The sequence below is a fragment of the Prionailurus viverrinus genome, chromosome D2 (genome assembly GCF_022837055.1).
Source record: "Prionailurus viverrinus isolate Anna chromosome D2, UM_Priviv_1.0, whole genome shotgun sequence".
NCBI lineage: Eukaryota > Metazoa > Chordata > Mammalia > Carnivora > Felidae > Prionailurus > Prionailurus viverrinus.
The window spans coordinates 59,674,060-59,690,359 of record NC_062571.1 but is presented as its reverse complement, the minus strand read 5'-3'; the positions used below and the strand labels follow the sequence as shown (position 1 = coordinate 59,690,359).

Here is a 16,300-nt window from a genome sequence, read left to right as displayed (position 1 = left end):
ATCAGATTTCCTGTTGAGAGTGAATGCTTAGGGAAACTAAACAGAGCTGATCTGGAGGCTTCTAATATTCATTACTTACTCATGGTCATCACACAGAAGAGACACAAAACCTGCCCTATTCCAACTGGGTGGAAAAGGTTCATAATCAGAAGAGTCAGGTTACATCACCCTTTGGGGTCTGCTTTGTTCACAGATGCACAGCTCAGGCTTGGCCTGGCACCCAGAGATAGCCACCCAATTGGTGCTCTGCTCAGAAGATGATCATCTTCCAGTGATTCAGCTGTGGGATTTGCGCTTTGCCTCCTCTCCCCTGAAGGTGCTGGAGAGCCACAGCAGGTAACATCTCAAACTCTGTCTACTTTTTTGGCAGACGGTATGGCATAACTGACCTGGGTAGGAGGCAGTGAATGCCTCACTTTAGTTACCAAACATCCTCCCTGCCTTCAAAGCCATTCCCAGTGAACAGTTTCCCAATCCTAGCTCTAGCCCCAACAAAGAGAAGTTTCTTGAGATGGTAAGGTTATGGAGAAGAACCTGAGATTCCATTTAACTTCCAGAAATTGGAGTGTGGATGGGGTCATGACAAATATTTGGAGCCAATGTTTAGTCCTCCTGGGAGAGTCCAGGATAATGTTAATCTCTTTAGGTGGTGAGGTTATCTCCTCCAAGACTTCTCCTTTTTTTTTTTTTTTTTTTTTTTTTTTAGTTTCTTTATTTTGAGAGAGAGAAGGGTAGAGAGAGAGGGAGACAGAGAATCCCAAGAAAGCTCCACACTGTCAGCACAGAGCCTGACATGGGGCTTGATCTCACAAACCACAAGATTATGACCTGAGCCAAAACCGAGAGTCAGACGCTTACCTGACTAAGCCACCCAGGCACCCCTAAGACTTTTCAGTAAGAAAACCTTGGCTCCTGTTTATCCTCTGAACAGGCCTGCCCCTGAAGCTGTAACTCTTAGGCCCCTAGCAGAGAAAACAACCCCACACTGTTCTTTCTTACTAAAGGTCTATGTTGCTTTTATGCCTTCTTGGGGACTTTTAAGAGTTAGATCCTCACTCCTCACATGGGCTAAAAAGCACACATAGGGATGGGTGCTTGAGTGACTCATGCTGATTCACAGTCCCTACTCTACAGTCAGGGAAGAGAAGCGGGCCATCCTGCAGGGAACTGTGAGAGGCAGAATGATACAGTGCATAGTGCCCAGGCTCTGGGGTTTGACGTGTCCTGGCTATATGGCTGCTGAAGGTTCCTTAATTTTTCAAAGCCTCCTTTTCCTCATTTGTAAAATGAAATCAGGCCACTCATTTTATAGGGATGAGATATATCCAAGATATGTATGACACTCTACTCCTAGTGGGCATTCAACAAATGTTAGTTCCTCTTTCCTTTCCTTTTTAGGGGGATCTTGTCAGTGTCGTGGAGCCAGGCTGACCCTGAGCTGCTGCTCAGTAGTGCCAAGGACAACCAGATCTTGTGCTGGAACCTGGGGAGTGGTGAGGTAGGCCGGCCTTTCTGTGGGCATGCTGGGAGAGGAGATGAGCTGTGTGTTCTGCATTGTTTTACCTAAGTCAAGGTTTCCCTAATGGTTGGGTTCCTTCACAGGTAGTATATAAGCTACCCACACAGAGTAGCTGGTGCTTTGATGTGCAGTGGTGCCCTCGGGATCCTCCAGTGTTCTCTGCTGCCTCCTTCGACGGCTGGATCAGTTTGTACTCCGTGATGGGTAGGAGCTGGGAAGTCCAGCAGATCAGACAGGCTGACAAGGTTTGAAGGGCTTGGTGGAGAATGCTGGAGGGAATGCTGTCTCTATGTTGGGGGAGAGAGAAGGACGAATGGCCTGGGAAGAAGTGGGGACTATTGGAGACTGGGAAGCCAGGGGCCTGGGTTGGGAGGGCTGCACCTTTGCTCTAGTGCCCATCTTCCTGGGAGGATGTCAATTTCTGCCACAATACAAAAGAGGCCTTCACCTTGATGCTTGCTCTTGGATGTTCTCTGTGGTATTTCAGGGACACTGGACCTCTATGGTGGAATCGTTATTTTGGAAGTGCCTTATCTCCCTTTCTCCTATAGATCTGTTCTGTGTCTACACTCCACTGTAGACCTTGGATACAGTAGGCTTTCCAAGAGCCTACTGCATGGGAGTTTTACTCTCACTACCAGTTCCCTAGAAAATGGGAGTCTAGCCTTTGTGGGCCAGATTGGATGTTTCACGGATTTCCCCCAAACTTGTAGATGCAGCACCACTTCAAGTTGGTGTCCTTTTGCCCTCAGATCTCTTCTTCCTTCAGCAAAGGCCAGCCTCTCCCACCATTGCAGGTGCCAGAGCAAGTGGCCCAAGCATCATTGATACCTCCTCTACAAAAACCCCCCAAATGGATGAGAAGGCCAGCAGGTGTTTCATTTGCTGTAAGTGTAGTGTGTGTGTGTGGCGGGGGGGGCGGGTAGTGCATGGTTGTATGTGTGTATGTGTTTGTGAAGCCTGTTGCGTGCCCAGCACGGAGCTGTGTTCTGTAGGAGATTCATTCCTACTGCCTGTGTCTCAGATCAGGTCCCACCTTCATGCTCAGGCAGAGTTACTGTAGCTTTCCTTTCTACCCCTTCGCCTAGCGTACTGTGCTGGTCCTGTCTAAAGGGAATTGAGCGCTTTAGACTGCTCGGTTATGGAGAACTGCTTGAGATTCCACCTGATCTTTCTCTAACTCTTACGTGTTTGGACTGGTAGTGAGTCCAGACATGTAAGGGTTAGAATACAAAGCAGGAAAGAAAAAAATGTAGATTCCATCCTGTCCCTCCTCTGCTCAAAACCTTTGGCCCCCATTGTCTTATGGACTCAAGGCCAAATGTACAAAGGGCCGCACTTACCTTTCCAGTTTTTATTCCCCCTTATTCTTATGTGTTTCATGTGCTCCAGTTATATATGACTCCTTTCTGTTCCACAAATAACTCCTCAGCTTTGCTGCTTTTGCCTGTACCCTGCCCTTCAACTTCTCTCCTGAGCCATTGAATCCTACCGTTCTTTTGCTTAATACCACCCCCTCCATGATGTCCATCTTTAAACCCTTGTCAGACTTCACTTTGAGGATTTATCCTCCTATAATGATACACTTTACTTGGACTAAGGTTATTTACATACTCGGGTGGAGACCCTACTAAGTAATGGACTCCTGGAGGATAGGGACCACATTTTGTTCATTTTTATCCCTAAAGCAAGTGCTTCTCAAACTTTAATACACATACAGATTACCTGGAGATCTTACTAAAATTCAGATTCTGGTTCCTTTAGTCTAGGGTAGGACCCAAGATTCTGATTTCCAGTAAGTTCCCAGGTGATTCCCTTGCTGCTGGCCTGAGGAGAGGCAGGGCCCTAAAGCACTAGGTTAACCTAATGATTTAAATATTAGGTGTCATTTAAAAACAGATGTATCGAAGAAGTGATTCTTCTGTGCAGAGCCACCAGTTTTATTGTGGAGGCAAGGCCAACACACTCAAGAGGCAGGGAGGTGAAGAATTCTGATGTTGAAAGACCTACATTTCTTCGTTTGTTTTGTTTATTGATTTCAGGAGATAATTCTGTGTTTAATTGTTGAGGACTCACCATACCATTTTCCACAGCAGCTGCACAATTTAATATTTCCAACAATGCCTAGGAGTTTCATTTTCTCTGAATTAGCCCCAATACTTATTTAAAACCTTTTCTTTTTAAAGTTTTTATTTATTTATTTTGAGAGAGACAGAGAGAGAGAGAGTAGGGAAGGGACAGAGATAGGGGGAGAGAGAGAATCCCAAGCAGGCTCTGTGCCATCAGTTCAGAACCTAATGTGGGGCTTGAACTCATGAACTGTGAGATCATGACCTGAGCTGAGATCAAGAATCAGACCCTTAACCACCTGAGCCACCCAGGCACCCCTCTGCCTTTTTTAATTGAAGTATAGCTGACACACAATGTTACATTAGTTTCAGGAGTACAACATAGCGATTCAGCAGATTTATACATTCCGCTACGTTCACAAGTGTAGCTACCATGGGTCACCATACAGTGCTATTATAGTACCATTGGCTGTATTTCCTATACTGTACCATGACTTATTCATTGCATAACTAGAAACAGGTACCTCCCACTCCCCTTCAACCATTTGCCTGGCCTCTCACCTAACCCTTCCCCCCTTTGGCGGCCACTGGCTTGTTCTCTGTATTTCTGGGTCTGTCTGGAGAGGCCTGCATTCTTTTTTTTTTTTTTAACTTGTTTTATTTTTTATTTTTTAAAATTTACACCCAAATTAGTTAGCATATAGTGCAACAATGATTTCAGGAGTAGATTCCTTAATGACCCTTACCCATTTAGCCCATCCCCCCTCCCACAACCCCTCCAGTAACCCTCAGTTTGTTCTCCGTATTTATGAGTCTCTTCTGTTTTGTCGCCCTCCCTGTTTTTATATTATTTTTGCTTCCCTTCCCTTGTGTTCATCTGTTTTGTCTCTTAAAGTCTTCATATGAGTGAAGTCATATGATTTTTGTCTTTCTCTGACTGACTAATTTCAGTTAGCATAATACCCTCCAGGTCCATCTACGTAGTTGCAAATGGCAAGATTTCATTCTTTTTGATTGCCAAGTAATACTCCATTGTGTGTGTGTGTGTGTGTGTGTGTGTGTGTGTGTGTGTGTGTGTATACACACCACATCTTCTTTATCCATTCATCCATCAGTGGACATTTGGGCTCTTTCCATACTTTGGCTATTGTTGATAGTGCTGCTGTAAACATGAGGGTGCATGTGTCCCTTCGAAACAGCACACCTGTATCCCTTGGATAAATCCCTTGGATAGTGCAGTTGCTGGGTCGTAGGGTAGTTCTGTTTTTAGTTTTTTGAGGAACCTCCATACTGTTTTCCAGAGTGGCTGCACCAGCTTGCATTCCCATCAACAATGCAAAAGAGATCCTCTTTCTCCGCATCCTCACCAACATCTGTCGTTGCCTGAGTTGTTAATGTTAGCCATTCTGACAGGTGTGAGGTGGTATCTCACTGTGGTTTTGATTTGTATTTCCCTGATGATGAATGATGTGGAGCATTTTTTCATGTGTCGGATGGCTATTTGGATGTCTTCTTTGGAGAAGTGTCTATTCGTGTCTTTCGCCCATTTCTTCACTGGATTGTTTTTTGGGTGTTGAGTTTGATAAGTTCTTTGTAGATTTTGGATACTAACCCTTTATCTGATATGTCATTTGCAAATATCTTCTCCCATTCTGTCAGTTGCCTTTTAGTTTTGCTGATTATTTCCTTTGCTGTGCAGAGGCTTTTTATTTTGATGAGGTCCCAGTAGTTCATTTTTGCTTTTGTTTCCCTTGCCTCTGGAGACATGTTAAGTAACAAGTTGCTGTGGCCAAGGTCAAAGAGGTTTTTGCCTGCTTTCTCCTCGAGGATTTTGATGGCTTCCTGTCTTACATTTAGGTCTTTCATCCATTTTGAGTTTATTTTTGTGTATGGTGTAAGAAAATGGTCCAGGTTCATTTTTCTTCATGTTGTTGTCCAGGTTTCCCAGCACCACTTGCTGAAGAGACTGTCTTTACTCCATTGGATATTCTTTCCTGCTTTGTCAAAGATTAGTTGGCCATACGTTTGTGGGTCCATTTCTAGGTTCTCTATTCTGTTCCATTGATCTGAGTGTCTGTTCTTGTGCCAGTACCGTACTGTCTTGATGATTACAGCTTTGTAGTATAGCTTGAAGTCTGGGATTGTGATGCCTCCTGCTTTTGTTTTCTTTTTCACGATCACTTTGGCTATTCGGGGTCTTTTCTGGTTCCATACAAATTTTAGGGTTGTTTGTTCTAGCTCTGTGAAGAATGCTGGTGTTATTTTGATAAGGATTGCATTGAATATGTAGATTGTTTTGGGTAGTATCGACATTTCAACAATATTTGTTCTTCCTACCCAGGAGCATGGAATCTTTTTCCATTTCTTTGTGTCTTCTTCAATTTCTTTCATAAGCTTTCTATAGTTTTCAGTGTATAGATTTTTCACCTCTTTGCTTAGATTTATTCCTAGGTATTTTATGTTTTTTTGTGCAACTGTAAATGGGATTGATCCCTTGATTTCTCTTTCTGTCGCTTCATTTTTGGTGTATAGGAATACAACCGATTTCTATGCATTGATTTTATATCCTGCAACTTTGCTGAATTCATGAATCAATTCTAGCAGTTTTTTTGGTGGAATCTTTTGGGTGTTCCATATAGAGTATCATGTCATCTGCGAAGAGTGAAAGTTTGACCTCCTCCTGGCCGATTTGGATGCCTTTTATTTCTTTGTGTTGTCTGATTGCAGAGGCTAAGACTTCCAATACTATGTTGAATAACAGTGGCAAGAGTGGACATCTCTGTCTTGTTTCTGACCTTAGGGGGAAAGTTTTTCCCCAATTGAGGTTGATACTAGTGTTGGGTCATTCATATATGGCTTTTATGATCTCGAGGTATGCTTCTTCTATCCCTACTTTCTTGAGGGTTTTTATCAAGAAAGGATGCTGTATTTTGTCAAATGCTTTCTCTGCATCTATTGAGAGGATCATATGGTTCTTGTCCTTTCTTTTATTGATGTGATGAATCACGTTGATTGTTTTGCGGATATTGAACCAGCCCTGTATCCCATGTATAAATCCCACTTGGTTGTGGTGAATAATTTTTTTTAATGTATTGTTGGATCCAGTTGGCTAATATCTTTTTGAGGATTTTTGCATCCATGTTCATCAGGGAAATTGGTCTATAGTTCTTTTTAGTGGGGTCTCTGTCTGGTTTTGGAATCAAGGTAATTCTGACTTCATAGGAAGAGTTTGGAAGTGTTCCTTCCATTTCTATTTTTTGGAACACCTTCAAGAGAATAGGTGTTAACTCTTCCTTAAATGTTTGATAGAATTCCCCTGGAAGCCCATCTGGCCCTGGACGCTTGTTTTTTGGGAGATTTTTGATTACTAATTTGATTTCCTTACTGGTTATGGGTCTGTTCAAATTTTCTATTTCATCTTGTTTCACTTTTGGTAGTGTATATGTTTCTAGGAATTTGTCCATTTCTTCCAGATTGCCCATTTTATTGGCATATAATTGCTCATAATATTCTCTTATTATTGTTTTTATTTCTGCTGTGTTGGTTGTGATCTCTTTTCTTTCATTCTTGGTTTTATTTATTTGGCTCCTTTCCTTTTTCTTTTTGATCAAACTGGCTAGTGGTTTATCAATTTTGTTAATGCTTTCAAAGAACCAGCTTCTGGTTTCATTAATCTGTTCTACTTTTTTTTTGGTTTCTAGCATTAATTTCTGCTCTAATCTTTATTATTTCCTGTCTTCTGCTGGTTTTGGGTTTCGTTTGCTGTTCTTTTTCCTGCTCCTTAAGGCGTAAGGTTAGGTTGTATATCTGAGATCTTTCTTCCCTCTTTAAGAAGGCCTGGATTGCTATATACTTTCCTCTTATGACCACCTTTGCTGAGTCCCAGAGGTTTGGGGTTGTTGGTGTTATCATTTTCATTGGCTTCCATATACTTTTAATTTCCTCTTTAACTTCTTGGTTAGCCCATTCATTCTTTAGTAGGAGGTTCTTCAGTCTCCAAGTATTTGTTACCTTTCCAAATTTTTTCTTGTGGTTGATTTCGAGTTTCATAGTGTTTTGGTCTGAAAATATACACGGTATGATCTCGATCTTTTTGTACTTACTTAGGGCTGATTTGTGTCCCAGTATATAGTCTGTTCTGGAGAACGTTCCATGTGCACTGGAGAAGAATGTATATTCTGCTGCTTTAGGATGAAATGTTCTGAATGTATCTGTTAAGTCCATCTGGTCCAGTGTGTCATTCAAAGCCATTGTTTCCTTGTTGATTTTTTGATTAGATGATCTGTCCATTGCTGTCAGTGGGGTGTTGAAGTCTCCTACTATTATGGTATTACTATCAATGAGTTTCTTTATGTTTGTGATTAATTGATTTATATATTTGGGAGCTGCCACATTTGGCACATAAATGTTTACAATTGTTAACTCTTCTCGGTGGATAGACCCCTTGAGTATGATATAATGCCCTTCTGCATCTCTTGATACAATCTTTATTTTAAAATGTAGATTGTCTGATATAAGTATGGCTACTCTGGCTTTCTTTTGTTGACCATTAGCATGATAGGTGGTTCTCCATCCCCTTATTTTCAATCTGAAGGTGTCTTTAGGTCTAAAGTGGGTCTCTTGTAAACAGCATATAGATGGATCTTTTTTCTTATCCATTCTGTTACCCTATGTCTTTTGATTGGAGCATTGAGTCCATTGACGTTTAGAGTGAGTGTGTATATATATATATATATATATATATATATATATATATACATATATATATACACATACACACACACAGAGTCCCCCTTAAAATTTCTTGCAGGGCTGGTTTAGTGGTCACAAATTCCTTTAATTTTTTGTTTGTCTGGGAAACTTTTTATCTCTCCTTCTATTTTGAATGACAGCCTTGCTGGATAAAGAATTCTTGGCTGCATATTTTTCTGATTCAGCACATTGAATATATCCTGCCACTCCTTTCTGGCCTGCCAAGTTTCTGTGGATCGGTCTGCTGCAAACCTGATCTGTCTTCCCTTGTAGGTTAGGGATTTTTTTTCCCTTGCTGCTTTCATGATTCTGGAGAGGCCTGCATTCTTATCATAGCTCGGTCACTTATTAGCTGGGTAACCTTGGGAAAGTCACTTAACTCAAGACTTCAGTATTCTCATTTGTACAACAGGGATAGTAATACCTGCTCAGCTATACGTTAGTGCATTGACATTAACCTCAAATAAGCATATATACAAGCACTTTGTAAAACTATCAAGTATTAACAAGTCAAAAGTTAAAATTGTTCTGTGTAGCACTAATCTATAGTATAGGTTTGTGCTGTAGGAGAGTCAAGTGGAGAATTTTGGCCGGGAAAGTCCATTAAGGCAGGGGTCTTAGGAAAATAGTGAAGGGTTGGGGAGTAAGCAGTAGTTGTCAACCATGTCTGCAACCTGAAGAGCTTGAAAATATACTGATGCCTCGTCCCACCCCCTGGGATTCAGATTTTATTGTTGGGAGTACAACCTGATGATGACTCTGGATAGCTCCTCAAGTGGTTTTAATATGCAGCCAAGGTGGAGAACCGCTGGAGTAAAGGAACTTCACTGAGCTCTGCTTTGTGACAGGTGCTTTATGTAGGGTACCTAATTTGGTGAGAAGGATTCTCAGTTGGGGGTGTTTTGGTGGGTGAAGGCTCAGAAGCAGGAATAAACTGGGCCCTTTGGGGATGTGGAGCGATCACATAAATGAGGAGGGAGAGAGAGGCTAGAGTGTCTGGCCCTGATCTTGGAGGATTTTGTATGCTATGGGCAGAGGTACTTAAGCCCTCGTCTGAGGCCTTGTGAAACCGTAACAAGCCCCTAAGTAGCAGTAGGTACAGGCCAGTAGTCTAAGGCTTGGGTTGAGGAGGAAAAACCCAGAGACTAGCAACCAATTCCAGTCATCTAGATGTGCTAGCACTAGGAGTGGGATGGAGGGGACCTGCATGGGAGACATTGAGCAAGAGGTAAGACTGCTGTTGCTTGGCTGTGGTGGGTATAAAGACCGTGATGAAGCCAAGGTGTTTAGTGCAGGTGACTGGGAGAATGGTGCTCCCCGCATTATTACTGATTTTCTATCCTAGGGTTGACCAATAGATAGCCTTCTCTGTGATGTAGACTTGGTGTTAATTTTTACCATTCTTGTTTTTCCTCACCAGTTTGGGGGAAAGCTGGTTACCTTTGGCCTCCCCAGCACCCCTGCCCATCAGGGGCCACAGCCTTGCCTCCGCCTAGTCTTCGTCAGTCAAGTCACCACAGAATCTGAATTCCTGAGGCGGTCAGCTGAGCTGCAGGAGTCCCTGGGGTCAGGAAATCTCCTGAATTATTGTCAGAACAAGATCGAACTAACGTCACTACAAAGTGAAAAGATGCTCTGGCAGTTCCTGAAGGTAGGAAGCCCAAAGGCTGGCTGCTCCAAAGTGTTTCCCTAAAGTGGGAAATTCCAGGAGATGCACAATCACACTGGGACCTAGATTACAAAGGCTCTGACCTCTCAGCCTTTTTCCTAACGCCACACCCACCCTCTGGACACGAAATCTTCACCTTTTGCCAGTGGCTCAGCGATCCTTTGCAGCCAAGGAAGCCAAAGGGTACAAAAACATTTGCCTTTTTTGCTACTATTGCTGATGTCCTGGAGACTTTACCAGGGCCAAGGTGAAGGCTTTCATGCCATGCCAAAGGGCAGATAAGGTGATGGGAAGAGAGAAGAAGAGAAGGAAAAGGAAGGGAAGAGGATTGGCTGGAAGTGGGGAACGCATCATGAGAAGGCTTTGAGTTTGTTTCCGTTAATCCAAGGCAAGTTGTTGTGGTGAGACTCAGGGATCAAGTCCCAATTTACTCTGGAGCATGGATCGAGTTCCAGTGCTAATGAAATTTCAAGCTGCTTATGACACCAGGAGTGCTCTACCTATGAAAGGAAGTGAGCAGATGAGAGGAGAGAGGTAAAACAAGAAAAAGAAGTAACCGACTGGGCAGGCAGTGAGAGGATTATTCAAAGCTTTGGGGCCGTAGCAAAGATTACAAAAAACAGGACAGACCCCAGCCCGGGGTTCTGAGCAAGGCTTGGGTCTGTGCTTCAGACACAGAAGAACTTTGTGATGGTAGACACCAGGTATCTGGGAAGGAGACAGGATTTGAGAAAGATCATCTATAGAGTGAAGCTAGAAAAAGATGTGGGGAGAAAAGAGTAAGAAATGCTGCTTTTGTTGTAAGCAGAATGCAGGCAACAGCTCCAGGAATGAATGGTGGAGTGAGAAAGAGAATAGAAGGCACCATCAGTAGTTGAACCTTTACTCTTCCAAACAAAGGAGGCAGCAGTGCCCAAGGACAGAGGGGAGTCTGCTTGAAAAGCTATCCAAGAGCTGTCTGTGATGATGGCCCTGAAACCGAATGTGGCTGGACATTTCTAAAGGACAAGCGTGGGAGAAAGAGGGAGCCCTGAGACACTGTGAGGAAGATATTAGTCAGAATTCACAGTTCTGTGTAGGGGAAATGAGGGGCCCAGCCATCTAACCCAGGTTAGGGTAGGGCTTCAGGAAGGCTTGGCCCTCAGTATCTGGCTTTTACTGTGTCTATGCAGCTTCCACTAGGAACTGTGTTTTCAATTGGATGTTTAGACACGCACAAGGCTCTCTGGGTTCTCTTGGCATCAGTCTCAGAGAGCTGTGGGACAGGACCCACAGCTTGTCAGCCGGGCAGCAGGTTGTGGCTGTCTTCTGTGGGAGCCCTTGTGGCAGGCCATGCAGCAGTTCAGAGCTCTCCTCTTCACCTCCCCAGAAGACAGCTCAAGTGTAAGGAGATTAGATAAAAAATTAGGCAGTTGTGGAGGTGGCTCTGCCTTAGAAGCCTAACTCCCACAAGAGCCAATGTCTCTTGTACCCACACCAAAAATGTAGTTTCTAGAGTCCCTGAAAGACATCTATTCAGTTACAAGAGCCCTTGCAATCAGGGCAGACTAGAGCATAGTGTCCACAGAGATTATTTATAGTTTATAGTTCCAGTCCAATTTATCAGTCACAAGCAATGTTGCCTAGAAACATAGCTGACGTTTTACTCTTATCAGGTAACCAGGCCAACAGATCTAGTAAGTCAACTGAAGGTCTCATTCTCATGCAGAAATGGAAGAGGGTTTTGTTAACACCATGCCACCAGCCCAGCGGGATCAAATCTGGGGAGAAAAAGAGGAGAGATGGTGCCAGCCTTAGTAGGGCACCTCTGGTAGGACGAAGAACTGTATTAGAGGGTACGCTGGCTTAGGCAGGAGAGGGTCATTCACATTGGTGTAATGGAGACTTGTGTATTCTGTGGTTCCTTAGGTGACCTTAGAACAAGACTCCAGAGTGAAATTTCTAAAACTATTAGGATACAGTAAGGATGAACTTCAGAAGAAGGTAAGCTGCTCACACATCAGAAGCATGTACTTGAGGCAGAGAAGAAGAAAATGCTGTCAATGGAAACTGTCTTGAGTGACCTCTTTGTGGGCTTCGTTAATGCATATACAAAAATATTACCTCCTGGAGGTCGGCTTTTCCCCAGGTGAAAAGCCCCAGGATCTTAGAGAGTCCAGGCAGTAGGGTGTGGAGGTGGGAAGAAAGCATAATGCATGTCTGATCTTGTGCCGGGAAGAGGGCGCTCACAGGTCTCTCCCTGCAGGTGGCCACGTGGCTGAAGAGTGACTTGGGGCTGGGTGAGAGCCCTCAGTCCGAGGGAGATGATCACAGTAACAGACAGCAGGTCTTCTGCAGCCAGGTGTGGTAGGAGCCCAGGCAGCCAGACCTAGGGTAGCACGGGAGACTTGCCTGTAGAGCATCTGCCTCTGCCTGGCCCTTTGCTTTGCTCTCATGAAATGCTCAGCTTCTGTAGAAGTCTTCAGACTCCTCATTTTTTTTAGAACCGCAGTGAGATACAGAGTGCATAAGCTTTTGCGCTGGGAGAGAAGCTATGTTTTAACCATGGATTAGAGCCCTTCCCAAACCTTACCTGATTATTCTTTTAGCTTTACCCATTAAGGGCCAAATAGTAGAGCTTCCAGAGAGAGTCACTAAGGCATCTCTCCGTCTGTTTTGGGATTCATTTCCTAAGTACCCACCTCTGTCCTTCCTTGTACAGGCCTCAAAACACATCACAGAGGAAGCTTCTGCCTCCTCAACCTTCTTTGATGAGCTGGTCCCTCAGAGTATGACTCCATGGGAGATCCCCATCACAGAAGGTACCCCGATCCTGAGGGAGAGAAACCCTCTGTGTGGGAGTAGGTGGGCTCAGAGTTCTGGGACTTGAGAATATTTTCTTCTTGTCCCCTGCCTCCTATCTCCTGCCTCCTTCCCACCACACAAAAGCTGGGAAGTTCTGTTACTGGTTAGAGCTCTCTCTGGATTTTCATGGCTGCACCTTTCCTCTGGAAGGCCTTTTAGCAAGATATTTCTTTCTATCCTTCTGTTTCCTTGCTTAAAAGACTGTACCCTGTCCTTGCCGAGTGAGCGCACACTGTACCTCTGATGCTGCCACATGAAGCCCTCCTTCCTCTTGAGCCCTATCCTTAGAGTTACCTACCACCAGACCTGGCACTCTAGGACAGCCCACTGCATTTTATTGTTGAGGAATGAAACTTGGGAGTTTTGTTTGGGGCAAGGGAGGCTGAGTGATACAGAGGTGGAAGGGGTGCACTGTGGGCCCTGCAGGGGACAGGAAGCTAGGGTCTGAGGGCAGACTCACATGGAGGGGATGCCTCTGCCTGCAGACACTGATGGACTCCTGAGCCAGGCTCTCCTGCTTGGAGAACTGGGCCCTGCTGTGGAGCTGTGTCTAAAGGAAGAGCGCTTTGCTGATGCCATCATCCTGGCCCAGGCTGGGGGTGCAGATCTGCTAAAGCAAACACAGGAGTGCTACTGGGCCAAGAAGAAAAGCAGAATCTCCTCGGTAACTGCCCACTGTGAAGGAGGGGAGGGGAGGGGATTACTTGGACTTTGTCAGGTGGATGCCCACACCTTGGCGTTCAGAAGATCTGCCGGGATCCCTCTCTTCCAACTGCAACCACCCCTACCTCACCCCCAACCCCTAGTCAGTGGTCTAAGAGGAAACCTGCTTGCGAGTGGCTTTTCTTAGCATGTCCCTGTGTGTGACTCCTGCTGCCTGTGCTAGATGGATGGCTGATGGCCTCCTTCGCTCTCTGCCCACTACAGCTTCTAGCCTGTGTTGTACGGAAGAATTGGAAGGATATGGTGTGTACCTGTAGCCTGCAGAACTGGAGAGAGGCACTGGCCTTGCTACTGACATACTCAGGGCCAGAGAAATTCCCTGAGCTCTGTGGTAGGTAGCCCTAGGCTTCGGGATGGAGTGGTGTCACTCCAACATGGAGTTAATGGACACACTGAGGGAGAAGGCAGAGGAGCAGCCTGAGCTCTGGGAGGCTAGGCCATGTTGTCAAGGCCAAGGTCTGGTTCAGCCAGGAGGCAAGGACTACAGTGCATCTTCCTACTTGCAGTATGGATCATTAGTTGTTCTGTTTTACTTTTTCTCATCACATCGTGATGCAAGAGTTCTGCCCTTTATTGTGGAGCAAGGTTGGCCTCAGTATTGTCCAAAGCCACTGTGGTCACTTGTCCCACAGCTCATGGTCCTCCACCCATTTCCAAACAGGAGAATGAGGAGAAGCACAGGGAAGCTGTGCCATTAAAGAAATTTCCATCTTGGGGCGCCTGGGTGGCTCAGTCAGTTAAGCATCCGACTTCGGCTCAGGTCATGATCTCGTGGTCCGTGAGTTCGAGCCCCGTGTCAGGCTGTGTGCTGACGCTCAGAGCCTGGAGCCTGTTACAGATTCTATGTCTCCCTCTCTCTCTGACCCTCCCCCATTCATGCTGTCTCTCCCTGTCTCAAAAATAAACGTTAAAAAAAAAAATTAAAAAAAAAATTCCATCTCTCTGCAGACATGCTGGGTATGCGCATGGAACAGGAGGGTGGCAGAGCACTGACCTCTGAAGCCAGACTCTGTTATGTGTGCTCAGGGAATGTGGAGCAGCTGGTGGAGTGTTGGGCAAAATGCCACCAGGCTTCATCCCCCCTGGCTCTACAGGTACTCCTTCTCTACAGGGCACTGGTCACTCCATACCAGGATCTTGGGAGAGGCTAGTGGTAGGGATGTGTAGGGACATCAGAGGCGAGTCTTCTATGTACCCCAGGCTGGAATCAGGGATATTAGGGAGGAGAAAAGGGCCCTTCTCCCAGGGATGAGCCAGCACCTCCCTCCCCCCTTCTCAGTCAGGGGAGACTGAGCAATAAATAGCTGCTTAGGTATTAACCTTCCTAATTTTTTCCCACTTCAGGTTTGGTTAATACGAGTTTATTCTCTATCTGAGTAATTGTGAGCCTGGGCCTTCTCTTAGCTGCTCTGAAAAGTTCTGTGGATTTAAATTATACCAGACACCTTGCAGGTAACCAGAGAAGGTGGGAGTCACAGATTCATAGGAAGACAAAGTCACAGATGAAACAGTAGTATACCAGAGCCTGAAATTGATGATGTACTAGCAGAGTAAAGAGTAAAGAGAGCAAACAAAGAGGCAGAGATGTACAAGAGTCTAAGACCCAGATAGGCCCAGTTGAAGTTAGTGCTAACACCAATGGCCCTTCTCTAACTAGATGTAGCGTCACCTACTATCTGTAGCTGGCTATGGCCAAGTACCCTCATACCCATAATGGGAAGTCCCTGGGTGAACTGCTTAGGCTTAGAGAGCAGGATGCGCTTTGAAGAGGCCTGTCTTGTCTTTGTTCCTATAGGACCTGATGGAGAAGGTGATGGTCCTGAATAGGAGCTTGGAGCTACTGCGGGGTCCTGATGGGGTGAGCTCAGGCCCTGCCACAACCTACAGGGTCACTCAGTATGCCAACCTCCTGGCAGCCCAGGGCAGCCTGGCCACTGCCATGAGCTACCTACCCAGGGACTGTACTCAGGTGAGTGGGGCCATGTAGAGAGGGCAAGCCATTTCAGTCATCTACCACTGGCTGAGCACTTCCACGTTCCAGGCACTATGCAAAACATGGACGTTCTGGGATAGATAATACCTAGTCCCTCAGGAAGCTCACAGTTCCTTGGGGGAAATCAGTTGTCAGTAACTTACAGTGTCACAACAGAAGCTTATACTAAGTGCTGTGGGACTCCAGGAAAGGGGCTGGTTTTGCCCAGAGTAATGAAGGAAGGCTTTCCAGTGGTTAAAACAGTTGAGCTGGACCTTCAAAGAGAAGTAGCTTACCAGCAGATGTAGAGCATTCTAGGCAGAAGGAACAGAAAGGAAGGAGGCTTGGCAGGGATTGGGAACCTTTGAATTATCTAAGGTGGCTGAAGTGTAGAAATAAACTGAAGTTTGAATGCTACATGGGGCCAGGCTTGTAAGAGAGGACATTTGCTTGTTTTAATTTTAATTAACACAGTTCTTCATTGTCATAACTTTTATAGCCACCAATTCAGCAGCTGAGAGATCGGCTTTTTCATGCCCAGGGGTCTGGTGTCATGGGCCAACAGTGTCCTCCTTTTCCCTTCCCCCGGGTTGTTGTGGGGGCTACCCCCCACTCTAAAGAGACATCATCTTACAGATTGGGATTCCAGTTTTCTCACCAGGTAAGACCTGGTTTGTTCATTCATTCAAAAATATTTATCAAATGTCTACCAAGTATCAGGCATGGTTCTAGGCAGTTAGAATATATTAGGG

General features: G+C 45.1%; 1 protein-coding gene across 4 annotated transcripts in view; it reads left to right on the top strand.

Moving 5' to 3' along the window:
- SEC31B (SEC31 homolog B, COPII coat complex component) overlaps positions 1-16,300 on the top strand; it is a 40,886-nt gene that overhangs the window by 12,216 nt on the left and 12,370 nt on the right. For all 4 annotated transcript variants that reach the window (XM_047825384.1, XM_047825383.1, XM_047825381.1 and 1 more), the window contains exons 7-19: positions 194-336; positions 1,399-1,498; positions 1,603-1,764; positions 2,272-2,406; positions 9,761-9,991; positions 11,918-11,992; positions 12,255-12,350; positions 12,711-12,810; positions 13,339-13,517; positions 13,781-13,907; positions 14,525-14,670; positions 15,372-15,545; positions 16,048-16,209. In XM_047825384.1, the coding sequence (XP_047681340.1) occupies positions 194-336; positions 1,399-1,498; positions 1,603-1,764; positions 2,272-2,406; positions 9,761-9,991; positions 11,918-11,992; positions 12,255-12,350; positions 12,711-12,810; positions 13,339-13,517; positions 13,781-13,907; positions 14,525-14,670; positions 15,372-15,545; positions 16,048-16,209 (1,830 nt within the window). The remainder of the gene's footprint in view (positions 1-193; positions 337-1,398; positions 1,499-1,602; positions 1,765-2,271; positions 2,407-9,760; positions 9,992-11,917; positions 11,993-12,254; positions 12,351-12,710; positions 12,811-13,338; positions 13,518-13,780; positions 13,908-14,524; positions 14,671-15,371; positions 15,546-16,047; positions 16,210-16,300) is intronic.